Source organism: Arachis stenosperma, chromosome 2 (genome assembly GCF_014773155.1).
Source record: "Arachis stenosperma cultivar V10309 chromosome 2, arast.V10309.gnm1.PFL2, whole genome shotgun sequence".
In the NCBI taxonomy this organism is placed as follows: Eukaryota; Viridiplantae; Streptophyta; class Magnoliopsida; order Fabales; family Fabaceae; genus Arachis; species Arachis stenosperma.
Window position 1 is genome coordinate 3444169 of NC_080378.1, and position 26602 is coordinate 3470770.

The 26602-nt window shown below is 38.4% G+C and overlaps 1 protein-coding gene, 1 long non-coding RNA gene and 1 other non-coding gene across 4 annotated transcripts; 2 read left to right on the forward strand and 1 right to left on the reverse strand.

Annotated features, from left to right (window-relative positions):
• Positions 1 to 1935: 1935 nt before the first annotated feature.
• LOC130960641 (uncharacterized) lies at positions 1936 to 9754 on the forward strand. Of its 2 annotated transcripts, none has more exons than XR_009079184.1 (7): positions 1936 to 2745; positions 3192 to 3290; positions 3758 to 3915; positions 4062 to 4176; positions 4256 to 4366; positions 8867 to 9063; positions 9422 to 9754. It is a non-coding gene; the product is annotated as an uncharacterized LOC130960641 (long non-coding RNA). The 2 variants fall into 2 exon arrangements; XR_009079185.1 differs by having other exon boundaries at positions 3766 to 3915.
• Positions 9755 to 11234: 1480 nt separating this feature from the next.
• LOC130962125 (putative disease resistance protein At3g14460) lies at positions 11235 to 15339 on the forward strand. Its single transcript, XM_057888222.1, has 2 exons — positions 11235 to 14605; positions 14772 to 15339. Exons 1-2 carry the CDS (start codon positions 11249 to 11251, stop codon positions 14784 to 14786), a joined length of 3372 nt encoding a protein of 1123 aa, XP_057744205.1. The 5' UTR covers positions 11235 to 11248; the 3' UTR covers positions 14787 to 15339.
• A 2952-nt stretch (positions 15340 to 18291) lies between these two features.
• Positions 18292 to 18399, reverse strand: LOC130965083 (small nucleolar RNA R71). The gene has a single exon (XR_009081138.1). It is a non-coding gene; the product is annotated as a small nucleolar RNA R71 (small nucleolar RNA).
• Positions 18400 to 26602: the final 8203 nt, after the last annotated feature.

Here is a 26602-nt window from a genome sequence, read left to right on the forward strand (position 1 = left end):
CCCACAATGGCCGCCTCCACCTCATCCAGGTCATCTGGACCATACTTTTCACAAGGGGAGGCCGCCAACCAATAAAGGGGAAAGCGAGGGGAAGAGTGCTCATCAAGGAAGAAGGGGTGGTGACCCTCTACAGCTTGTACTTTGAAAAAATAGTTTTTAAAGTCATGAAAAGATTCGTCAAAAAGGGTGAAAATCCTCCGACCTTGTATGGCTCGGAAGGATACCCACTGCTGTTTGTTGTTTAACCCACTAAAGGGCTTAGTCATATGAAAGAGAAAGAAGAAAATCCTCAAAGAGGTCGGAAAGTCCAAAGCGTGGCTAATAAACTGATAGATCTTCAAAAAACCCCAAGAATTGGGGTGAAGTTGAGTAGGGGCAACTCTACAGTGGTGCAAAACAGATATCTCGAAATCAGAGAAAGGAAGAAAAACACCCAAACGGGTGATCATACATTCATACATGAAGAAAAAATGAGGGGCCGCCTCATTAACTCTCCCAAAACAGACCCGGTCTTCAGGACCCGGGATTATCAGTTCATATTTTGGCTCGTCCTCCTCCGAAGTACAGAGCCGGTGATGAGTACGAAGATGAGTGATAAACTCAGCATCGACCAGGGGTTCCTCCCCAAGGATAGTGTCATCAACCCACAGAGAGAGAACATCTACGGAAGCCATTTTTTTTTTAAAAAAAGAAAAGTGGCAGAAACCTACAAAAAGAAAAAAGAAAAAGAAAAATAAAAAAACACGGCCCCTAAAGAGGAGAGATACGAAGCTAGAATCTACAGGCCAACCTATCCACTCACAAAACAAAACATGCAAACATAAGGCATGACATGGAAGAAATAAAACTAACCTTTATCCAAGAAATGAAGGTTGGAGAGATCTTCAAGCACAAGAATACAGCACGAACAAGGAATAAGAAGTTTGAAAGATTGCAGAAACGGAAAAACGAAAGAGAGGGAAAGTATTTATAAATAGGCTAAGGGGCATAATGGTAAAAACGAGGCAGTCATTAATGAGACTGCACCGTTACCAAAGCCCTCAATCCCTAAATGATCCCTCAACGGACACGACGCTTGAATTGACGTAACTGTCAGAAACAAAAGGTCGCGAAAATCACGTCGGTTTCAAAACCCGCGAAGGTTGGCTACGAACCCGAGTTAAATACTTGAACCCAAGCCTTAAAAGGATCTTAGGCTCAAGTAGGGGCACTGTTCATACCCTGGCCCAATGTTAAGGGCCCAGGTCCAACCAAAAGGCCTGATCCAATAGATTAAGCCTAGCAAAGCACCGACCTTCACTTAAGAAGTCGGTGTCAACCACGACTTAGTATGAAGAAGTCGGTTATGAGATTAGCTGGCAGATAAACACTCATTCAAATGAGTAACCGCCCCTAAAATCTCTCTAACCACTTCGTAAAGCCATATCTTAACCTCCCTAAGATAATGGGACGGTTAATATCCTAAAGATACGGCACTACTCCAACGGTGGTTATTGGCTCACCACTATAAGTACACTGACACGCCTCAGGTATCTCTAAGTCCAATACTCTCTAGACCTGCTCACACTCTTGCTAACTTAGGCATCGGAGTGTCTTTGCAGGTACCACCCCCCATTCACTCACGCGCGCAAGTCGGACGGAGCCTCCCGAGTTGCAGATACATCCGGAGTTCTCCTCCTTCATACACTTGGGCCGCTCAACGCCATCCATCTCATTTATCTCCGGTTACCCATCGTAACAAAACTATACCTAGAATTTGGAGGTCATGAATATACTTTTTCCACCATAAAAAGCTCCTTCAATTGAACTATAAAATGTAAATTGAAATTTATATCTTATCCGTATGAAAATAAAATATTCGTTCAAAATATTAGTCAATATTAAAAAAATATTAAACCTAATCCTTTCTGGGCAATTATTTTCCCAAATCTTACAAATACAAGAGAGCTGCGATTCACTGACCTCCTTGTCGTTGGATGTCTTTCCCAATCTCAAGAATTTGAAGATAGAAGGGTGTAGGAATCTGGAATCAGTGTCAATGTCAGAGGCACCACACACTGCTCTTCAACGTCTCAAAATAATTGAGTGCTCCAAATTAGTGTCATTTGCAGGAGAAGGACTGGCTGCACCCAACTTGACTCATCTCGAGATATCAGGGTGTAGGAATCTGGAATCAGTGTCAATGTCAGAGGCATTACCATTCATGGAGGGTGCTGGAAGTTGGAGGCATTACCACGTGACATGAAGAGTCTACTCCCAAGTTTGCAGTCTCTCCAGATATATGGTTGCCCAAACATTTGCAGGTTGGCAGAGGGTGGTTTGCCGCCTAACTTGAAATCACTTGAAGTGGGATTAAGGGATCTTTCATGGATGTCCAACTTGGACGCCCTCACTCATCTTACCATTCATGCTTATGACTGCAACAACATAAAGTCATACCCAGAGGTGGGTTCGCTGCCTCACCTTCCCTCCCTTACCACTCTCAACATAAGTTTCTTCCATAATCTGGAGACATTGGAGTGCAACGAGCTTCTCCGCCTCACCTCCCTTCAACAACTAAACATTTATTGGTGTCGAAAGCTGGAGAATATGGAAGGAGAAAAGCTGCCTCCCTCTCTCTTGCTACTTCAAATTGATCATTGTGGTTTGCTGGGAAAACACTGCAAGAACAAGCATCAAACTAATCTGGCCCAAAATTTCCCATATCCCTGACATTAACGTCTTCTAAACAGGGATTTCTAACAGGTAATTCTCTAATCTTCATGATTCACACATGCTACCACAATTAAATTCACACATGCACAAGTCATACCAAAAAATGATAGCTTGATTTGTGGAAAGAAAACAGTTTAAAAAATGGTGTTTTTTTCTTTGCCTAATCTTTATATTTATGCTTAACCAAATTCATTGTACATATCAAATTAAATACGGCTATTAAAATGGTTTCCGAGATTGAAAATGTACTTGTTTCTAATCCCTTTTTTTTTTTCAATCAAAGAGTTACCTATCGTGCTAGAAGATTCAAAGTAAAAGGAATCAGCATGAGGTGTATAAGCTTTCAAAATAAAAGGATCAAATTATTGCTGTATAATCTTTTCAACTTAAGTTGAATAGATGGAGAGTTATTTATATTATTATACACTAATCTAATGCCTTGTATAATTTCTTTTGAACACGCTATCGATAAACAGTTTTCCCAAGGTGAACTCGATATAGCTAATGTCATTAGAAGGTCAAGTTGCGATGAAGCCATCAGACAACAATTTCATCTCTATCAACTTCACATATTGGTGAGTATCTATCTTTTTTTATTTTGAAATTATTAATCTAAAATAAACTAAAATATAGGCATACCATGAATTTAGCCAATGGTCTTTATCCTGGTATGTGCAGTTTGGACATATAGTAAGCTACTTAAGATTCTGTTCTGAAATGTCTATATTGAAAATCTTTTCTTTCTAACTTATAATATTATGGCAATTAAATTATGCTTGTTGATCACTTTATTTTTCTCTCTAACTGCATTTAACTTCCTCTTTGCAATTTCACTTTTTTAGTGGCATTTATGTTTGTTAAATATCATTTCACTGCTGATCCTAAAATCAAAACAATGATCCAACATTACTGCAGTACTATGCATTTCAGAAAAAAAGTGTAGAAAATAAAAAGAACTGAAAGACTATAGAATGATAACTGTGTGTTTGGTTTTTCTGATGACAAACTCTTAGTCTTGAAATGTTATTAATTTGTGTATTAGTGTGTCAGGAGAAAGCCTCTGAGCTCTGCATGAGATACATTGAGGAATAAGCAGCAATACAGAAACATGGGAATACCCTTGCTGTCACTTGAGCAGAGAAGGTCAAATATTCTGAAACCGAAACAGTGTCAATTGCAGATATGAAGAGGCTTGATTGAGTATGATTAAGTTGCCCCTTTCAGCACATAATCTTTATATAAATTCAAACCATATTTACATTACCTTCATTCAATCAAAAGAAGTGATTTCTGTTTTAGCTTCAGGTAGGTATAGTTACTCTATTCCTCTCTGCAATTAACTTCAGGTTGGAGAATATGGCAGGAGAAAAGCTTCCTTTCTCTCTGTTACTGTTTCAAATTCAACACTGTCCTTTGCCCGGCAAACGCTACAAGAAGAGTCACAGCTAAACTCTTCATGAGGTAACATAAACTTGATGGATCTAGAGGTATTGATCTTTGAAGCTGCTCTATCTCATATCATTTCTTATTGATTTTCCAGGGGCATCAAGGGATAGATAACTGCTATGCTGGAGGATTTGCTTTCTTTCTGGTTTCAACCATTAAAATGCGCACTAGGCAGCTTCTGTGGCAATTGCAACTTGGTGAGCATGTAAGTACATTTGTCAAAATTTTGCATTGCGGTTTATTAATTTTGCATGTAACTTGGTGGCCATAAGTTATGATGGACCAGAATGAGACAAAGGTAGTTTGATACTACAGTTTGAACAACTTGAAAATATTAATACTTTTTATTCAACACTTGAGCTACTTTTGTCTTATAAAGCAGAAGGACATCAAAATTTTGATTTTTAGTAATAATGAATATGAGTATACAATGAATCCTAAATTGTGGTGGGAGAGGAAATTATGCAGCAAAAAATACACTCATTGCATGTTGTCCAGATTGAGGTAGAAATTAATATAGGCAAATTACCAAAACCAAAAATAATAAATACATAGCTACATTTACCATTTAACAACTATCATCTCAATCTAGTGGGATGGGCAAGATTTTACTACTATTATCATCTTCACTTTGATCAGTGATCTCTCCACCTAGTCGCTTTCTCTCTCTGCTAGAGTCCTTTTGCTCATGATTATGATAATTGCGATGGGATCACGACGATTCTCCTCCGGTCCTCTGCTCCTACAAGAAAGAATGATAAAGTAGTGATAAATGAGAATCAGATTATAGCAATGCTGAATCATCTTGCTTTTGCTATCCAGTTATGTATAATGCAGAGTTCAAGAAAGGGAAAGAACATACATCACGGAATAGGATCTCGTCGGCCTCAAGCATGTGGATTATATGTCCGATTTTAGGTCTCTTTGTGGCATCAGGATCAACACATTTAAGAGCAACCAACAGAGCAAGCTTAAGAGCCTTTGAAGACGGCTTTTCAGGAAGGTTCGGATCAATGAGTTCCTCTGATTTTCTATTGCCAACCATAGTTTTCAACCACTCAATTAAATTAACCTGCAAATATACCAAATTCTAGTTAGGAAAACAGAAAAAGAGAGAAAATAATCAGCATAGAACAGTGTAAGAAGATTAAGACCAAAACTGTATGCTATTATTGGTTATAGCCTCTAACCTCTCCTTGGGGTTTACTATAAACAACGGGACTTCTTCCGGTAATTATTTCCATAATAAGTATCCCAAAGCTATAAACATCACTCTTCTCAGTCAGCATTCCAGTGCATGCATACTCCGGTGCAACATAACTACAGAACAAGAAAAGAGAGAACATGAACTTGGAAGTCTGAAATATTTGAGTATAGAAAGTGAAACTAACTGATAAGGGAAAATGTTTGGTTAACTCATACTAACCCAAATGTCCCCATCACTCGGGTTGTGACATAGCATTGATCAGAACAGAGAAGCTTAGCAAGCCCAAAGTCAGAAACCTTTGGGTTCCATTGGCGATCAAGGAGTAAGCTTAGTAAGCTTATTTCACATCTCGGTGGACAACTTTTGGTTCGAGTCCCTCAGGAAGATAAGCCAATCTGAAAAACACACATTACTGTCAACAAAACATTTCATGCAACAACATGCGAAGCACTTCAAGCAGATTAAGATCATGAGCCCTACCCTTTTGCCATTCCCAAGATGATGTTCATCCGGATATCCCAAGTCAGAGGGCTTTCATACACAAGCTTCCTGAGAAACATATCAATACTTCAAATCTTACTAGTCTTTGAACTTTTTAGCTTTAATTTTTCCAAATGAAATGTCAAGAATCAATATGTACGTGCCCTCAACACAGTATCCAAGCAATCTAACAAGATTCTTGTGCCGTACACGACTAATAGCTTCTACCTCTACCCTACATTCTCTCTCAGCTTGTCCCCTAAGATGAGTCAAACATCACATGCTTACTTATATACAAGAGTAAGACCAGAGAACCTTCATTATATTGTAAAGAGTAAACAATCAAGAAAAAAAATCCAAAATATGACACTGCAAAACTTTTGACAAGAAACAACACAAAGAAACACAGTTCTGATTCTTTTCTTCACATCAGTAGTAAGTCATGCTACCTTGAAATCAAATTATTAAGAAAATAAGTCCAAAAGAAGAAAGAGAAACATTGTATTTCATGTTCCTTCCTCTTGATTCAAAATATCGAAGGCCTATAATTTCTTCACCATCTGCAACCAAATTGAAAAAACCCGAAGACACTAAGTACACAAATTTACTACGGCCAACCATGAAACATACCAAGTGTATTGATGATTACGAAACAGAATACACCAACCAAGTGAATGAACCAGGATGGAGCAACTGCCAAAATACATTGCAGAATAAACTTTAGAAGAAGTTGGTGCCGAGTGTTTTGATGAACTAACTTCCAGATTATTTTTCACAAAGATTGAAGGTCGTGACGATTCTTTTGTGATGCACGATCTGTTGCATGTCTTGGCAATATACCTTGCTGGAGGTTTCTATTGCAACTTAGAAGATCTTGAAGAGGAGGAGATAAGGATTCAGACTCGGCATTTGTGTGGAAGTTTATGTTATTGTAACTCAAAACTTTACAATTCTCGTTCTAAAGTAGAATCTTTTTACCTTCTTCGTGTATTACACCGTTTCCCTCACTTGAAACATTGGTAATTGTGGATATGGCAAGTTGGGAGGAGTGGCACTTACCTGACTCAAAAACTTTTCCTCAGATCAGGAAGCTTGAAATAAGAGATTGCCCAATGCTAAAGGGAGAGATGGTTAATCAGGTATTCTTGAGAATTGTTTCTTCTATGTCTGTTGTTTCCAATGTTTGCAAACTGAAAATACAGGAAGATCGTGATGGAAGTTCTCTAGATATGCAACTTGATAGGGATACTTTATCAATCAAGGGATGTAAGTCTGAATTTAAGGCAATCAGCATTAGCCATCTAAGTTGTCTCCAAGAAGTAAACATCTCATATTGTTGCTCTGCTGTATCCTTTGCTGACAATTGTTTTCCCAAATCTTTGCAAAAGCTAAAAATCAGTGGTTGCAGCGACCTGGAATTCCCAGAGCAACTGCAGCAGCACAAGTATGATTTGGTAGAGCTACAAATAGAAAACAGCTGCGATTCACTGACCTCATTCTCCTTGGATGCCTTTCCCAATCTCAAGATTCTTAAGATACTACAGTGTAAGAATGTGAAATCAGTTTCAGTTGGTTTCATATCTGCTCTTCAATGTCTCACCATGGTTGGCTGCCCCAAATTAGTGTCATTTGCAGGAGAACGACTAGATGCACCCAACTTGACTCATCCTAAAGTCACAGATTGTGTCAAGTTGGAGGCATTGCGTCTCACATGAGTAGTCTTCTCCCATGTTTAGAGTCTCTTGATATAAAAGGTTGCTCAAACCTTTGTAGGTTGCCGGAGGGTGGTTTGCCGCCTAACTTGAATCAGCTTCTTGTGGGAAATTGCAAGAAACAAGTGAGAGGGTTATCAGGGATGGGCAACTTCCACACCCTCACTTATCTTACCATTTATGGTGGCTTTGAGGGCCCCAAGTCATACCCTGAGAAAGGTTCATTACCTCATCTTCCCTCCCTTACGACTTTACATCTCTATTGCTTTCCAAATATGAAGACATTGGAGTGCAACCAGCTTCTACCCCTCACCTCCCTCAAACATTTACTCCTTTGATACTGTTCCAATCTGAGGAATATGGCAGGAGAAAAGCTGTCTTCCTCTTTGTCATCATTTCAAATTCATATCTGTGGTTTGCTGGGAGAACACTGCAAGAACAGGAATCATCAAATTTGGGCCAAAATTTCTCACATCCCCACCATTAAAGTCGATGGCATCAACCTTTTTGAATAAAAGGTTACTGACTACTTACCAATTAATTCTCTAATCTTCATATTTCACATGCTTTCACATGCTAGCACAATTAAATAATTCATACATGCCTAAATTTCCTTTTCCTTACAAACAACAACATTAACTAGTTGAACTGGTATGCCAAAAAGAATGTAAGAAAATTTGCATTCTTTTCTTTCATTTATTGGGAAAGCTCTCATTTTGTTGCTGTACTTAAAGAGACATCCTTTGTTATCTGACAAGAACTCATTGCTATGTGTCATACTTATCATCCTTCATATTTTTCAGCATTTACAAAGGAAGATAAGAATTAAGATGAAATATAAATCAAAAGACAGGAATATCTTTTTTTTTTCTGTATCCAACATTTGAAAATTTCTTTGGATGTATTAACAAATAGGTGAATCAAATTTATTGTTTTTCCCACCTTCTGCTGAGATTTCATGATTCAAAATATCATGGCATATATATGTAGTTATGAAGTGGGATGACCTACTGCATCCATGCTTCATGTATCAAACTGGTAAGTGGTTTTCCCTCCTATTTCCACAAAGTATATGTCCCATTTGCATCTTCTTAAAAATATGATTCTCTTCTTTTTCTTTTTTTTTATTCTAACAAATAACTTCAAATACTTCCACAGCACAAAATTCTGCTTAAAAGTAATATTAAACAAACTACAAAGATTCTTATTTTTAATACCACCCTAACTTTGGATGCAGAAAATTTATGGTGTTACTGTGCTGTATTTGGGTTGTCTTTTTAAATAATTTAACAATCTTGTTTTGCAGGAAATTCCTACTGAGGCTGAACACAGATGGTTGAGATTTCATGGAATCATGGTATTTGTGAATATATGGAGATGTAATCTTATACAGTGGCAATCATATCAAAACTGTTTTCTTTCAATTCAAGGTTCACTTGAGGTGGTAAAATGGAGTCCATTGATATGTTGGGAACCAGAAGTGTTTTCTGATTTTAGCTTCAGGTAGGTAATTACTCTATTGTTCTCTCTGGAATTCCATTTTACCTGTTTGGTCAGAATAATTAAAATGACAGCTTCATATTTAGAAGGAAATAAAAAAGGAAAATTATTGTGAAGGACCACTAAGAATACTAGTTACAAAAAGACCAATTATTTTTAAATTATTAAAAAGAACCAAATTAAATAGGTAGAAGGACCAAATAATTTTCACAAATAGACTTCGGTACCCTTAATTTCATTAAATCAATGTTTGTACTGAAAATTATTATTGCTGTTAACTTATTAGTTATTATGTTAATGTTGTATGATGGCAAACATTATTTTTGAGAGCATTTTATTTTTGTCAATTCATCCTTTTCAGTATATAGGAAAACTCTCTACAAAAAGGGAAGAGTAGACCAGCAAGCAAATCAGAGAAAGAGAATCAAATTCTTCATCATTTAGTCTTGTCTCGATACAACTGCAAAGTTTTTCTCTTTTTCACTTGTGTCACTTTGTTTATCATTCTCTTTCTGCAATTCTTTTAAACAGAGAGTGAGTTATCCTAGGCTAGATAAAGAGACTTGTTCTGTTGTCCTTAGGTTGTGCTGTTTAAGAAGTTTGTGTTTCTGTGAGAAATTGTTTGTAATAAACATTGATATAGTGAAAAATCTCTCTTTGGTTGTGGATTGGATGTAGACTCATGTTGGAGTTGAACCAGTATAAATTTGTTGTGCCTCTTTTTTCTAACTCTCTCTTTGCATATTTTGATCATCTTGCATTTGTGATATTATTTAAACTTTAAAGAGACTGGCAATTATGATTTTGTTGAGCAAGAAAGTTTTTTAATGGTATTTGATTCAATCCCCTTCTCAATACTATCAATTGCTTTCTAAGTTGGAATATCCATAAGCTAACGAGGTCCTTTAATGAATAAATAATAAGGAATGGATTAACAAATTTTGCATTATGGAGGACCAAATAATTTTTACACATTTAATATGTCAAAAGCTATACATTTGCATCTCTTCTATAATTTATCTTGTGGCATCTTTCAAAGAGAAATTATATTAAGTGTTTGTTATTTGTGTTGAATAAATATTTTAACTTCCAACTCTTCATAAAAATAAATAGACATTATGGTATTTCTTAGAAGGTATGTGTTTGTTATCAGAAATTGTAAAGAAAGTGGAACTGAGCATAATAACTATTTAGTTGCTTAGTTGATACTCCTAACTTGTATGAGAAAGACATAGCAAGACCAGATATCCTTAGCAGATAGCAACATAAGTAATTAATAACAGAAAAAAGTAAGGAATCCGAACTCGAAATTATATAACATTGCAGAACTTTGACAAGTGAGAGCACAATCAATTCAGTGGTATGGGGAAAATTTATTAACTAATAAACAAGATAATATTATACATGATAAAGTAGAAGTTATTTATTATTGACGAACAGACTAACATGAATATTCTTTTGTTAATTGTCATTATGCAAAGAAATTATGAGAACTACAAACTACAAAGCCTACAAAGTAAAAACATCTTTGTAAACGACTATCAGTGATTGATGGCTTATTTATTTCTTCCTTTTCTCGTTTCTACATGAAGGTGGCTACCATGCTTGTGGATTCTGGTGGATTGTCAAGCTTACCAGCACTGCTTTGAATATCATGTGATTTCTTAAACTTCACACCTATTCTCATGATTTAGAAAGCAAAAATAAAAAAACAAAACAAACACTACATAAGAAGACTAATAAAAATACAAAAATTATTACCATAGATAAGCTAGCTATCAACATGTGAAGGTGTGAAATCCAATGTCTATTGCCAACAAATTATAACCTTGTATTATCACCATAATACCATGATCCATGTGCAGCTTCATGCTCCTTAGTTTTATATAATTTCCACAAAGACTAGTGTCCGTTGATCATAGTGAAACCACACCACTAATATTTTTGCTATTTAACAATGTGTTGCTTCTTTCAAACAAGAATTAACAAATGGAGTTAGTGCAGAGCCAGATAAGCACTCCCCTGATACCGAATTTTTTATAGTTACCATGGAAACCGATACCACGTGATATCATGTAGGACAACTTCTTTGAAGAAAACCCCTCTATTGAGTTGACTACACCCTGCAACGATTGTTCTCTTACCTTTCTCTGCAAATCCATTCATTTTCTGTTGTTGAGATCATAACATGGCTGGTGCACTTGTTGGTGGAGCTTTCCTCTCTGGCTTCATTAACGTTGTCTTTGACAGGCTCCTTACAACTGATGCTGTCAACTTGGTCTTGGGCAAGAAACTTGGTCCTGACTTGGTTGAAAGGCTGAAGACTGCTCTGTTGGGTGCTGAAGGACTTGTTGCTGATGCTGAGATGAAGCAGTTCGGTAATCCATCTGTGAGGAAGTGGCTCGATAGTCTCCGCGATGCTGTTTACTGTGCTGAGGACTTGCTGGATGCTGTCCTCCTCAAAGTCACCACTCAAAAAAATGCAAGTTCTTCCTGGTCCCTTAGCTTCTTCAGCAACCGAGATAGAGATGACACGGTAGACAAGATGGAACGGGTGGTTAGAAGAATTGAGAATCTTGGAAAACAAAAAGATTTCCTTGGTCTTGAAAAGATTCCCACTGGTAGCTCATCATGGAGGACTCCAACCAGTTCTCTTGTGAGAGGGAATGTGTATGGCAGGGAGGATGACCAGAAGGCCTTAATCAAGATGCTGAATGACAACAATGAGCATCACCTGTCTGTGATAGCTATTGTTGGCATAGGTGGGGTTGGTAAAACAACTTTAGCCCAATGGCTGTACAACAATGAGGAGGAGTTCATGAAGGGATTTGATCTGAAAGCATGGGTTTGCGTTTCGGACAAGTTTGAAGTTGTTGAGACTACAAGGAATGTCATAAAGCAGATCCATGGAGGTACTTGTAGTCTCGATGATTTCAATTCACTTCAAAATGCTTTGAAAGGAGAATTGTCCAATAAGAAGTTCTTTATTGTTCTTGATGATGTTTGGAGTGATGATGGTGACAAATGGAGTAATTTTCTGACCCCTTTCCAACAAAATGGGAATAAGAGAAGTATCGTTCTTCTGACTACTCGGGAGAAAAATGTTGCTTCTGCAGTTCAAAATTGTCGCCCTTATTTTCTCAGAAAGTTGTCGGAGGACTATTGTTGGTCAGTGTTTGCGGAAAATGCATCTTTTCCAGAATCAAATGGGAGAGCAGCACTTGAAGAAATAGGCAGAAAGATTGTCAAGAAGTGTGATGGCTTGCCATTAGCTGCAGAAACACTTGGTCGCTTGTTACGTACTAATCATGATGTTGAGAAATGGAACAAGTTACTAATGAGTCATATTTGGGAATTTTCGGTGGAGAAGAGTAAGATTATTCCAGCATTACTGATAAGTTACTTCCATCTTTCTCCATATTTAAAGCGTTGTTTTGTTTATTGTGCTTTATTTCCCAAGGATTATAAATTTGAGAAAGATGAATTAATCCTTTTGTGGATGGCAGAAGATATTTTACCACCACCAAAGAGAGGAGAAAGATTAGAAGAAGTTGGTTGTGAGTGTTTTGATGAACTAACTTCTAGATTATTTTTCACGAAGAGTGGATACTTTGGTGATTATTTTGTGATGCATGATCTGTTGCATGACTTAGCAATATTCCTTGCTGGAGATTTTCATTGCAACTCAGAAGAACTTGGTAAAGAGGAGATAAAGATTCAGACTCGGCATTTGTGTGTAGATTTAAGTCATTGTAGCTCAAAACTTTATAATTCTATTTCTGAAGTAAAATCTTTGAGAACATTATTATTGTTTGGCGATTTCTCAACTCCCATTTGCAACATTGAAGCGGCAACACATGAGATATTATCAAAGTGTAAATACTTGAGAGTTTTATCCCTTAGAAAACTTGATGTGGTGCCTAATTTAATAGGGAAATTGATCCATCTGCGCTACTTGGATCTCTTTTGGGCTAAAATTAAGACATTGCCAGAGCCTTTGTGCAACTTGCGTGATTTGCAAACATTGAAGTTGCGTGGTTGTTCTAAGCTAACTAGACTGCCTAGCGGTTTGCATAATCTTGTGAGTTTGCGGCATCTTGACATTAGGGAAACTTCTTTGGAAGAAATGCCCGGAAAAATGAGCAAATTGAATCAATTGCTCGTTTTAAGTTACTTTGTCGTTGGCAAGCACAAAGACAATGGAATCCAGGAGTTAGCAGGGCAGGTAAATCTTCATGGATCCGTTGAGATTAAGAAGTTGGAGAATATTGTTGATGTGAAAGAAGCAAAGAGGGCAAAGATAATGGATATGAATCACATTGATGAATTATGTTTGGAATGGTCTTCAGGTGATGATTTGGTTTCAAGTACACAAACAGAAAGAGACATCCTCGATAACTTGCAACCCCAGAATGGGTTGAAAGAGTTGAAAATCAATGGATACAAGGGTACAATATTTCCAGATTGGTTGGGGAACTGTTCCTACCAAAACATGACAAGTGTATCTCTAAAGTGTTGCAAGAATTGCTGCATGCTGCCCTCACTTGGACAGCTGCCATCTCTTAAGTCCCTGAGTATTGGAGGTTTCGATCAGCTGAGGAGCATTGGCGAGGAGTTTTACAAGAATGAAGGAGATGATCATTCTTCGCATATTGCACCGTTTCCCTCACTGGAGAGATTGGAATTTCATAACATGGCATGTTGGGAGGTGTGGCACGTATCTGAGTCGGAAACATTTCCTCAACTTAGGTGGCTTCAAATAGGAGAATGTCCAATGTTGAAGGAAGAGATGCGTAATCAGGTATTCTTCAGAATAGTTTCTTCTTTGTCGGATGTTTCCAAAGTTCGTAAACTACGTATAGGCAACTGCTTTATAGAACGGCCCACCGAGGCCATGTATCTTGATGGGGATATTTTATCAATTAGGGGATGTGAATCTGTAGAGGAGTCTGCATTGAAGGCAATGATCAGCATCAACCATCTAACTTGCCTCCAAGAAATAAGCATCCGGACGTGTAGAAAACTAGAATTCCCCCATCTACAGCTGCACAAGTATGATTTGGCAGACCTACAAATACAAGACAGCTGTGATTCACTGAGCTCCTTGTCGTTGGATGTCTTTCCCAATCTCAAGAATTTGGAGATAAGAGGGTGTAGGAATCTGGAATCAGTGTCAATGTCAGAGGCACCACACCCTGCTCTTCAACGTATCTCCATTTCTTTGTGCGATAAATTAGTGTCATTTGCAGGAGAAGGACTGGCTGCACCCAACTTGACTCATCTTCAAGTCACATGGTGCGAGAAGTTGGAGGCATTACCACGTGACATGAAGAATTTACTCCCAAGTTTACACTCCCTCCAGATATATCGTTGCCCAAACATTTGCAGGTTGCCAGAGGGTGGTTTGCCGCCTAACTTGAAAGAACTTGATGTGGGAATTTGCGAGCAACAAATGAGGGATCTATCATGGATGCCCAACTTGCACGCCCTCACTCATCTCAGTATTTATGGTTGTGAGTGTAAGAACATAAAGTCATACCCAGAGGTGGGTTCGCTGCCTGATGAGCGGATAATTTATACGCTTTTTGGCATTGTTTTTAGTATGTTTTTAGTAGTTTTAGTTTAGTTTTTATTATATTTTTATTAGTTTTTAGTTAAAATTCACTTTTCTGGACTTTACTATGAGTTTGTGTGTTTTTCTGTGATTTCAGGTATTTTCTGGCTGAAATTGAGGGACCTGAGCAAAAATCTGATTCAGAGACTGAAAAGGACTGCAGATGCTGTTGGATTCTGACCTCCCTGCATTCGAAGTGGATTTTCTGGAGCTACAGAAGCCCAATTGGCGCGCTCTCAACGGCGTTGGAAAGTAGACATCCTGGGCTTTCCAGCAATATATAATAGTCCATACTTTGCCCAAGATTTGATGGCCCAAACCGGCGTTCAAAGTCACCTACAGAAATTCCAGCGTTAAACGCCGGAACTGGCACCTAAATGGGAGTTAAACGCCCAAACTGGATTAAAAGCTGGCGTTTAACTCCAGAAAAAGTCTCTACACGAAATTCCTTCATTGCTCAGCCCAAGCACACACCAAGTGGGCCCGGAAGTGGATTTTTATGTCATTTACTCATCTCTGTACACCCTAGGCTACTAGTTTTCTATATATAGGACCTTTTACTATTGTATTTACATCTTTTGATCATGTTTTGATGATTGAACCCTCATTGGGAGGCTGGCCATTCGGCCATGCCTAGACCTTGTTCTTATGTATTTTCAACGGTGGAGTTTCTACACACCATAGATTAAGGTGTGGAGCTCTGCTGTACCTCGAGTATTAATGCAATTACTATTGTTCTTCCATTCAATTCCGCTTGTTCTTTGTCCAAGATATCACTTGTTCTTCAACTTGATGAAGGTGATGATTGACGCCCATCACCATTCTCACCCATGAACAAGGTGACTGACAACCATTCTTGTTCTACAAGCATCTGAGGCTTAGTGAATATCTCTTGGATTCTTCGGAATCTTCGTGGTATAGGCAGGACCTGATGGCGGCATTCAAGAGAATCCGGAAGGTCTAAACCTTGTCTGTGGTATTCTGAGTAGGATTCAATGATTGAATGACTGTGACGTGCTTCAAACTCCTAGCAGGCGGGGCGTCTGGTGACAGATGCAAAAGTATCGATGGATATTATTCCGGCCTGACCGAGAACCGACAGCTGAATTCCGCTATGCCGTGACAGGACATATGCAATCGCTTTCACTGAGAGGATGGGAGGTAGCTGCTGACAACAGTGAGACCCTACACGAGCTTGCCATGGAAAGGAGTAAGAAGGATTGGATGAAGACAGTAGGAAAGCAGAGAGACGGAAGGGAAGGCATCTTCATATGCTTGTCTGAAGCTCTTACACCAATGATATACATAAGTATCTCTATCTTTATCTTTATGTTATTTTCGTTCATCATCTATACCCATTTGAGTCTGCCTGACTGAGATTTACAAGATGACCATAGCTTGCTTCATACCACCAATCTCCGTGGGATCGACCCTTACTCGCGTAAGGTATTACTTGGACGACCCAGTGCACTTGCTGGTTAGTTGTGCGAAGTTGTAGTGATCACAATTTCGTGCACCAAGTTTTTGGCGCCGCTGCCGGGGATTGTTCTTGTGTATGGACAACTGACGGTTCATCTTGTTGCTTAGATTAGGTATTTTTCTTCAGAGTTCTTAAGAATGAATTCTAGTGTTTCAAAGGTGATGTTCTTATCATCACCAAAGCTGATTGATTCTCATCAATTTAGCTCTTGAATGCAATGTCCTGCTGAAGCTTGGCCGGCCATGTCTAATCCCTTTAGACTAAAGCTTTAGACTAACATTGCATGATTCCTGGAATTCTCATTAAGAATTTTGATACCTTTATTTTCCTTTTCACTTAATTTTCGAAAAAAAATTTATAAAATCATAAAATCCAAAAATATTTCTTGTTTGAGTCTAGAGTCTCATCTTAAGTTTAGTGTCAATTGCATGTTTCTGTTCTTATTGCATTCATGCATGTATCTTAATTAATCTTCAAGTTGTTCTTGATGATTTTCTTGTTTTGATCTTTGAATTCTATTGACTTGAGTGTTTTGTTGTTTCTCATATGCATTCTCATGTAGTTAGTGTCAATAGTATACAAACTGCTAAGTTTGGTGTCTTGCATGCATTGTTATTTGATTCTTGTTGCATTTTGATTATTAAAAATCCAAAAATATTTTTAATTTGTGTCTTTTCAAGTCAATAATACAGAGAATTGAAGATTCAGAACATACTGCAGAGGAATTACACAGAAAAAGCTGAGCAGTCAAAAATGCCCAGTGAAGAAGGCAGACTGGCGTTTAAACGCCAGCCAGGGTGCCTGGTTGGGCGTTTAACGCCCAAAAGGGTAGTAGTTTGGGCGTTAAACGCCAGAATGTGCACCATTCTGGGCGTTTAACGCCAGGATGGCAAAAGGGGGAAGATTTTGTTTTCAAAATCAATTTTTTTCAAGTTTTCAAAGTTTTTCAAAATCAAATCTTTTTCAAATCATATCTTTTCAATCAAATGTTTTCAAAATCAATTTCTTTCCTTTTTCAAAGATACTTACTAACAATTAATGATTTGATTGAACATTTTTTGCCTATTCTGTTAAGGAAGGTTTTATGTTTGATTCATATCTTTTCTTGTTAGGCAAGTCATTACTTCTTAAAATCATATCTTTTCAAATTATTTTCAAATAAAATCTTTTAAAATTGTTTTCAAATCATATCCTCTCAATCACATCTTTTTAAAACCATAACTTTTCAATCAAATCTTTTAATCACATCTTTTTCAAAATAGTTTTCAATCAAATCTTTTTGATTTCTAATTTCAAAATCTTTTTCAAAAATCACTTGATTTCTTTTCCACTCTTATTTTCGAAAATCAATTAAGTGTTTTCAAAATGTTTTCAAAATCTTTACTTAAATTTTCGAAAATTACTTCCCTTCTTCTCACATCCTTCTACTTTTGGACTAACACTATCCCTTAATGCAAAATTCGAACTCCATCTTCTTTGATAAGTTCGAATTTTCTACTTCTGTCTTCTATTCCTCTTCTTCCTCTGACACCTCAAGGAATCTTTATACTGTGACATAGAGGATTCCATATTTTCTTGTTCTCTTCTTCTTCATATGAGCAGGAACAAGGACAAAGGCATTTTTGTTGAAGCTGACACTGAACCTGAAAGGACCTTGAAGCGAAAGCTAAGAGAAGCTAAGGCTCAACTCTCTTTAGAGGACCTGACCGAATTCTTCAAAGAAGAAGAACACATGGCAGCCGAAAACAACAACAATGCCAACAATGCAAGGAAGGTGCTGGGTGACTTTACTGCACCTACTCCTGATTTCTATGGGAGAAGCATCTCTATCCCTGCCATTGGAGCAAACAACTTTGAGCTAAAGCCTCAATTAGTTTCTCTAATGCAACAGAATTGCAAGTTCCATGGACTTCCAATGGAAGACCCTCATCAGTTTTTAGCTGAGTTCTTGCAAATCTGTGACACAGTCAAGACTAATGGGGTTGACCCTGAGGTCTATAGACTGATGCTATTCCCTTTTGCTGTAAGAGACAGAGCTCGGACATGGTTGGACTCTCAACCTAAGGAAAGCCTGGACTCTTGGGAAAAGCTAGTCAATGCCTTCTTGGCAAAGTTCTTTCCACCACAAAGATGGAGTAAGCTTAGAGTGGAAGTCCAAACCTTCAGACAGAAGGATGGAGAATCCCTCTATGAAGCTTGGGAAAGATACAAACAATTAATCAGAAGATGTCCTTCTGACATGCTTTCTGAATGGAGCATCATAGGTATTTTCTATGATGGTCTCTCTGAACTATCTAAGATGTCCTTGGATAGCTCTTCTGGAGGATCTCTTCATTTGAAGAAGACGCCTACAGAAGCTCAAGAGCTAATTGAAATGGTTGCAAATAACCAATTCATGTACACTTCTGAAAGGAATCCTGTGAACTATGGGACTAGTCAGAAGAAAGGAGTTCTTGTGATTGACACTCTGAATGCCATATTGGCTCAGAACAAGATATTGACTCAACAAGTCAATTTGATTTCTCAAAGTCTGTCTGGAATGCAAAATGCACCAAGCAGTACTAAGGAGGCTTCATCTGAGGAAGAAGCTTATGATCCTGAGAACCCTTCAATGGAAGAGGTGAATTACCTAGGAGAACCCTATGGTAACACCTATAATTCTTCATGGAGAAATCACCCAAATCTCTCATGGAAGAATCAAGAGAGACCTCAACAAGGTTTCAATAATAATGGTGGAAGAAACAAGTTTAGCAATGGCAAACCTTTTCCATCATCTTCTCAGCAACAGACAGAGAATCCTAAGCAGAACCCCTCTGACTTAGCAACAATGGTCTCTGATCTAATAAAGACCACTCAAAGTTTCATGAATGAAACAAGGTCCTCCATCAGAAATTTGGAAGGACAAGTGGGTCAGCTGAGCAAGAAAAGTTACTGAACTCCCTCCTAGTACTCTCCCAAGTAATACAGAAGAAAATCCAAAAGGAGAGTGCAAAGCCATAACCATGGCCGAATGTGGAGAGGAAAGAGAGGAGGAGGACGCCATTGAGGAAGACCTCAGTGGGCGTGTACCAATCTCCTCTGAGTTCCAATGGGAATCTGAGGCTCAAAATGAGACCATAGAGATTCCATTGGAATCACTTCTGCCATTCATGAGCTCTGATGAGTATTCTTCCTCTGAAGAGGATGAGTATGTCACTGAAGAGCAAGTTGCTAAATACCTTGGAGCAATCATGAAGCTAAATGACAAGTTATTTGGAAATGAGACTTGGGAGGATGAACCACCTTTGCTCACCAAAGAACTGGATGACTTGTCTAGGCAGAAACTGCCTCAAAAGAGGCAGGATCCTGGGAAGTTTTCTATACCTTGTACCATAGGCACCATGACCTTCAAGAAGGCCTTGTGTGACTTAGGGTCAAGTGTAAACCTCATGCCCCTCTCTGTAATGGAGAAATTAGGGATCTTTGAGGTGCAAGCTGCAAGAATCTCATTAGAGATGGCAGACAATTCAAGAAAACAAGCTCATGGACTTGTAGAGAATGTTTTGGTGAAGATTGAAGACCATTACATCCCTACTGATTTCATAGTCCTAGAGACTGGGAAGTGCATGGATGAATCTATCATCCTTGGCAGACCCTTCCTAGCCACAGCAAAAGCTGTGATTGATGTTGATAGAGGTGAAATGATCATTCAAGTGAATGAAGAATCCTTGGTGTTTAAGGCCCAAGGACATCCCTCTATCATCATGGAGAGGAAGAATGAAGAGCTTCTCTCAAAACAGAGCCAAGCAGAGCCCCCACAGTCAAACTCTAAGTTTGGTGTTGGGAGGCCACAACCAAACTCTAAGTTTGGTGTTGAACCCCCACATTCAAACTCTAAGTTTGGTGTTGGGAGGTTCCAACACGATTCTGGGCATTTCTGAGGCTCCATGAGAGTCCTCTGTCAAGCTAATGACATTAAAGAAGCGCTTGTTGGGAGGCAACCCAATGTTTTATAATTAACTATTTCCTTTTGTTATTTTATCTTTTTTGTAGGTTGATGATCATAAGAAGTCACAAAATCCATTGAAAAAGCAAAAACAGAATGAAAAACAGGAAGAAAAACAGCACACCCTGGAGGAAGAAGCTGCTGGCGTTTAGACGCCAGTAAGCCTAGCAGTTGGGCGTTTAACGCCCAGTCTGGCACCATTCTGGGCGTTTAACGCCAGAAAGGGGCACCAGACTGGCGTTAAACGCCAGAAAAGAGCTAGAACCTGGCGTTAAACGCCAGGAATGGGCACCAGCCCGGCGTTTAACGCCAGAAATGGCTCAAAACGTGGATTTTGATGCCATTTGGTGCAGGGATGACTTTTCCTTGACACCTAAGGATCTGTGGACCCCACAGGATCCCCACAAACCCCTCACCTATCAAATCCCATCTCTCTCTTCACCACTCACCTCCATAAAACCCCACTTACCTCACCATCCAAATTCAAACCACTACTTCTTCCCCTTTTGGCCGAACCACAAGGCCATCTCCCTCTCCTCCATTTCTTCTTCTTCTACTCTCTCCTTTCTTCTTTTGCTCGAGGACGAGCAAACCTTTTAAGTTTGGTGTGGTAAAAGCATTGCTCTTTGTTTTTCCATAACCATTTATGGCATCCAAAGCCGGTTCAACTGAGAAGGCATGACCTCAAGCCCATCACTAAGAAAAAGATGGAACAAACAAGAGACCCCTCTCATCAAGAAATCCCTGAGATACCTCAAGGGATGCACTTTCCTCCACAAGACTACTGGGAGCAAATTAACACCTCCCTAAGAAAATTAAGTTCTAACATGGGACAACTAAGGGTGGAGCACCAAGAACATGCCATCCTCCTCCATGAAATTGGAGAAGATCAAAGGATCATGAGAGAGGAGCAACAAAGACAAGGAAGAGACATTGAGGAGCTCAAGCACTCCATAGGATCTTCAAGAGAAAGAAAGAGCCGCCATCACTAAGGTGGACCCGTTCTTTAATCTCCTTGTTCTTTATTTTTCCGTTTTTCGAATTTTAGTGCTTTATGTTTATCCATGTTTGTGTCTTATGATCATTAGTGTCTTAGTGTCTATGCCTTAAAGCTATGAATATGAATCCATCACCTTTCTTAAATGAAAACTGTTTTTATCACAAAAGAACAAGAAGTACAGGATTTCAAATTCATCTTTAAAACTAGCTTAATTAGTTTGATGTGGTGGCAATGCTTTTGTTTTCTGAATGTATGCTTGAACAGTGCATATGTCTTTTGAATTTGTGGTTCATGAATGTTAAAGTTGTTGGCTCTTGAAAGAATGATGAAAAAGGAGACATGTTACTGAGGATCTGAAAAATCATAAAAATGATTCTTGAAGCAAGAAAAAGCAGTGAATACAAAAAACAAAAAAAAAAAAAAAGAAGAGAAACAGAAAAACGAAAAAAAAAAAAAAAAAAAAAAAAAGAAAAGAAAAGAAAAAGAAAGAAATAAAGTTGTGATCCAAGGCAAAAAGAGTGTGCTTAAGAACCCTGGACACCTCTAATTGGGGACTTTAGCAAAGCTGAGTCACAATCTGAAAAGGTTCACCCAATTATGTGTCTGTGGCATGTATGTATCCGGTGGTAATACTGGAAGACAGAGTGCTTTGGGCCACAGCCAAGACTCAATAAGTAGCTGTGTTCAAGAATCATCATACTTAACTAGGAGAATCAATAACACTATCTGGATTCTGAGTTCCTAAAGAAGCCAATCATTCTGAATTTCAAAGGATAAAGTGAGATGCCAAAACTGTTCGGAGGCAAAAAGCTACTAGTCCCGCTCATCTGATTTGGAGCTATGTTTCATTGATAATTTGGAGTCTATAGTATATTCTCTTCTTTTTATCTTATTTGATTTTCAGTTGCTTGGGGACAAGCAACAATTTAAGTTTGGTGTTGTGATGAGCGGATAATTTATACGCTTTTTGGCATTGTTTTTAGTATGTTTTTAGTAGTTTTAGTTTAGTTTTTATTATATTTTTATTAGTTTTTAGTTAAAATTCACTTTTCTGGACTTTACTATGAGTTTGTGTGTTTTTCTGTGATTTCAGGTATTTTCTGGCTGAAATTGAGGGACCTGAGCAAAAATCTGATTCAGAGACTGAAAAGGACTGCAGATGCTGTTGGATTCTGACCTCCCTGCATTCGAAGTGGATTTTCTGGAGCTACAGAAGCCCAATTGGCGCGCTCTCAACGGCGTTGGAAAGTAGACATCCTGGGCTTTCCAGCAATATATAATAGTCCATACTTTGCCCAAGATTTGATGGCCCAAACCGGCGTTCAAAGTCACCTACAGAAATTCCAGCGTTAAACGCCGGAACTGGCACCTAAATGGGAGTTAAACGCCCAAACTGGATTAAAAGCTGGCGTTTAACTCCAGAAAAAGTCTCTACACGAAATTCCTTCATTGCTCAGCCCAAGCACACACCAAGTGGGCCCGGAAGTGGATTTTTATGTCATTTACTCATCTCTGTACACCCTAGGCTACTAGTTTTCTATATATAGGACCTTTTACTATTGTATTTACATCTTTTGATCATGTTTTGATGATTGAACCCTCATTGGGAGGCTGGCCATTCGGCCATGCCTAGACCTTGTTCTTATGTATTTTCAACGGTGGAGTTTCTACACACCATAGATTAAGGTGTGGAGCTCTGCTGTACCTCGAGTATTAATGCAATTACTATTGTTCTTCCATTCAATTCCGCTTGTTCTTTGTCCAAGATATCACTTGTTCTTCAACTTGATGAAGGTGATGATTGACGCCCATCACCATTCTCACCCATGAACAAGGTGACTGACAACCATTCTTGTTCTACAAGCATCTGAGGCTTAGTGAATATCTCTTGGATTCTTCGGAATCTTCGTGGTATAGGCAGGACCTGATGGCGGCATTCAAGAGAATCCGGAAGGTCTAAACCTTGTCTGTGGTATTCTGAGTAGGATTCAATGATTGAATGACTGTGACGTGCTTCAAACTCCTAGCAGGCGGGGCGTCTGGTGACAGATGCAAAAGTATCGATGGATATTATTCCGGCCTGACCGAGAACCGACAGCTGAATTCCGCTATGCCGTGACAGGACATATGCAATCGCTTTCACTGAGAGGATGGGAGGTAGCTGCTGACAACAGTGAGACCCTACACGAGCTTGCCATGGAAAGGAGTAAGAAGGATTGGATGAAGACAGTAGGAAAGCAGAGAGACGGAAGGGAAGGCATCTTCATATGCTTGTCTGAAGCTCTTACACCAATGATATACATAAGTATCTCTATCTTTATCTTTATGTTATTTTCGTTCATCATCTATACCCATTTGAGTCTGCCTGACTGAGATTTACAAGATGACCATAGCTTGCTTCATACCACCAATCTCCGTGGGATCGACCCTTACTCGCGTAAGGTATTACTTGGACGACCCAGTGCACTTGCTGGTTAGTTGTGCGAAGTTGTAGTGATCACAATTTCGTGCACCACTGCCTCACCTTCCCTCCCTTACCACTCTCAAGATAAGGGAGTTCTCTAATCTGGAGACGTTGGAGTGCAATGAGCTTCTCCGCCTCACCTCCCTTCAACAACTGATCATTGATTGGTGTCCAAAGCTGGAGAATTTGGAAGGAGAAAAGCTGCCTCCCTCTCTCTTGCTACTCACAATTAAACACTGTGGTTTGCTGCGAGAACACTGCAAGAACAAGCATCAACAAATCTGGCCAAAAATTTCCCACATCCCTGACATTAAAGTCGTCTAAACAGAATTCTGAGCAGGTAATTCTCTAATCTTCATGATTTCCATTAACCGGTAATGCTAGAGAGACAAAAAAAAATAGCCAGAACTTCCTTATTTAGCATTTATTAATTGTCGCAACAATTAATGAATGCTAAATAAGACAAGTTATGGCTGTTTTTTGCTGATTTTCTTTGGTTACCAAAGATTTCCGTTAACACATGCTACCACAATTAAATTCACACATGCACATCTGATACTTATTAACACTCATATTTTTCAATAAAATTGCATCTACAGAGGAACATAAGAGTTAATTACCATGAAATAAAAATTGAAAGACAATTTTTTTTTTCGTGTATCCAGCACTTAAGAATTTCTTTTGATATATTAAACAATTGTGATGGTTTCAGTGGCTAAGAGAAGGGGGGTTGAATCTTAGCCCCCTTTTTGCTTGAAACACTGGCTGACCTTCAGAGAAGACTTTTCTGTTTTTGCTCGTCAATAGATACGAGCAACTTTGTTTTGTCTCGTCCCTTGCCACGAGACTTTTCTTTTTGTCTCGTCACTTGGCACGAGATAATTCTGGTTTTTGCTCCTGTGTATTTGAAAACAGAAATGGAGTAGAAAGTAGAAGAAAATGGCACCCAGATATATCCTGGTTCGGCTGCTAGGTGCAGTGCAGCCTACATCCAGTCTCCATCACAACCATGATGGAATTTCACTATAATCAAACTGATTACAACTTGTAAAGTGCTAACCCAACTTACAAGGGGATTCCCACAGAATCATGATACACAACATAGATGAACAAAGGACCTCTAAGACATCTATGGCTTTTTCTTTTAATTTTGCACTCTCTGCCTTTTTCCGCTCTATGGCTTTTTCATACAAACCTCACTTGTTTGCCTTTTTCCATGAGACTCAAGACATGACAAAATTAAACAGAAAAATTACAAAACAGAGAACATTGAAGGAGAAGAGAAATCTGTTAGCTCAGGTAGCTCTGAGAACTCTGTGCCTTGCACTCTCAAATTTTCTCCTTGCTTCAAACAGTGGTTGTTCCCTCTTTTTAAAGAAGAGGAAAGCTTCCACACTTGAAGCCAAAACCGAACCAACTTCTTCCTCCTTCAACAAACACAGATCCGGTTCGGCCACTCAGAGAGAGAAGAGATAACCATGCATTAACCAACATGCAATTACCTCTAGTCCTTTCTTGATCATCACCCTTCATCAATCCGGGCTCTCCATCCTTGGCTTCCTCTCCAAGATGGATTTCTGGCCCTTGATGCCTCATGATGATAATGACTTCATCTGCTTCAATCTCTGCCTTCAACCATCACTTCGCCACTCTAGCTACTCCCTGTGGTGGTTGAGCAGAATCAAAGACAAGCCATGCTTCAAGAATCTCCTCTAGCTGGCCGAATCTTCTTCTTCCAATTTTGAGCATGAAAGGCTCAAGATAATCTTCACCAAATCTAACCACATTTGGTGAATATCTTAGCCACAGCTCACTTTTATTTTGGTGTGTTTTCTTGCCATCATTGTGATGGTCTTTAGGCTTGCTTTCTCTCCTTTTCGGTAGCTCACTTTTGCTTCCATGGCTGCCAATATTTTTTGTGCAATAACCGAAGAGAGAAAGAGATGAGAGAGAGAAGAAAGAATCTGAAGTAAAGCTATTTCAAAGTGATTAAACTAATTAATTGAAAATAGCTTGCTTCTACTTCCCTTAGTTGGCGTGTAGCAATGATGCCTTTAGTCAAATCAATCTTCTCTCACTTGCTTATGTTTCCAATGCATTAAATTAAATTTGAATTCCATCCAAAGTGAGGAATGGAATCCGTTGGAAGCATTGAACCATTTTTCTTTGCTTCTTGGGTTCGGTCAAAGTATGGAAACATTCATCAAAATTGAATTTGGGCCTTGTGACATTATGATCAAAGCTGGCCCATTTGGATAACATTTGCTTTCCTGATAAAATTGATTTCGGATCAAGCATGGAAAGCACATAAGAAAGCATTTGTTTGGGCTTGCAACAATAATATTTATTCTGGCCCATTAATAATTCAGCCTCATGTAGCAATGCTGATTTTTAATTTTGGGCTAGCAACATCTTTGTTTTCCGGCCCAAGATAAATCTGCACAACAAAATTATTAATTAGGCAATTATAAATTAAGATCAAATTAATAATTTTGTAATTAAACATTTTAACAATGTTTGTTCATCATCAAAATTAAATAAGAGTTTTCCAAACTCATCAATCTCCCCCTTGATGACAAACATTATTAAAATTAAAATGGAAAGAAATTTAAAGATTGAGTAAGAAATACTCCCTTTGATTTTGAATTTCTCCCACTTTCAAAATGTCACATGGCTCCCCCTTAATATATGCTATTTTTCAAGGGAAGCATAAACCTGTAACATTGAAATCAAGCTTCAAGTAACAATGTTATTTAGCAAATTTTATAATGCTAAATGCTTGATTTATGAGCAGTTTTAATTGATAATCAAAACTCATTTGATATCATAAACTGATTTACTGCTCAAACAATTTCATACAACAAAAAGCTATCCAAATATTTTTCAAATATTTTCCTGTTTAGGATATCAGAGCAAAACAATATGATGAAAAATATTTGAAGAACAAAACAAGGCAGTTTTGATATTTTACACAATTTAAAGGAACTGCCAAAAATAAA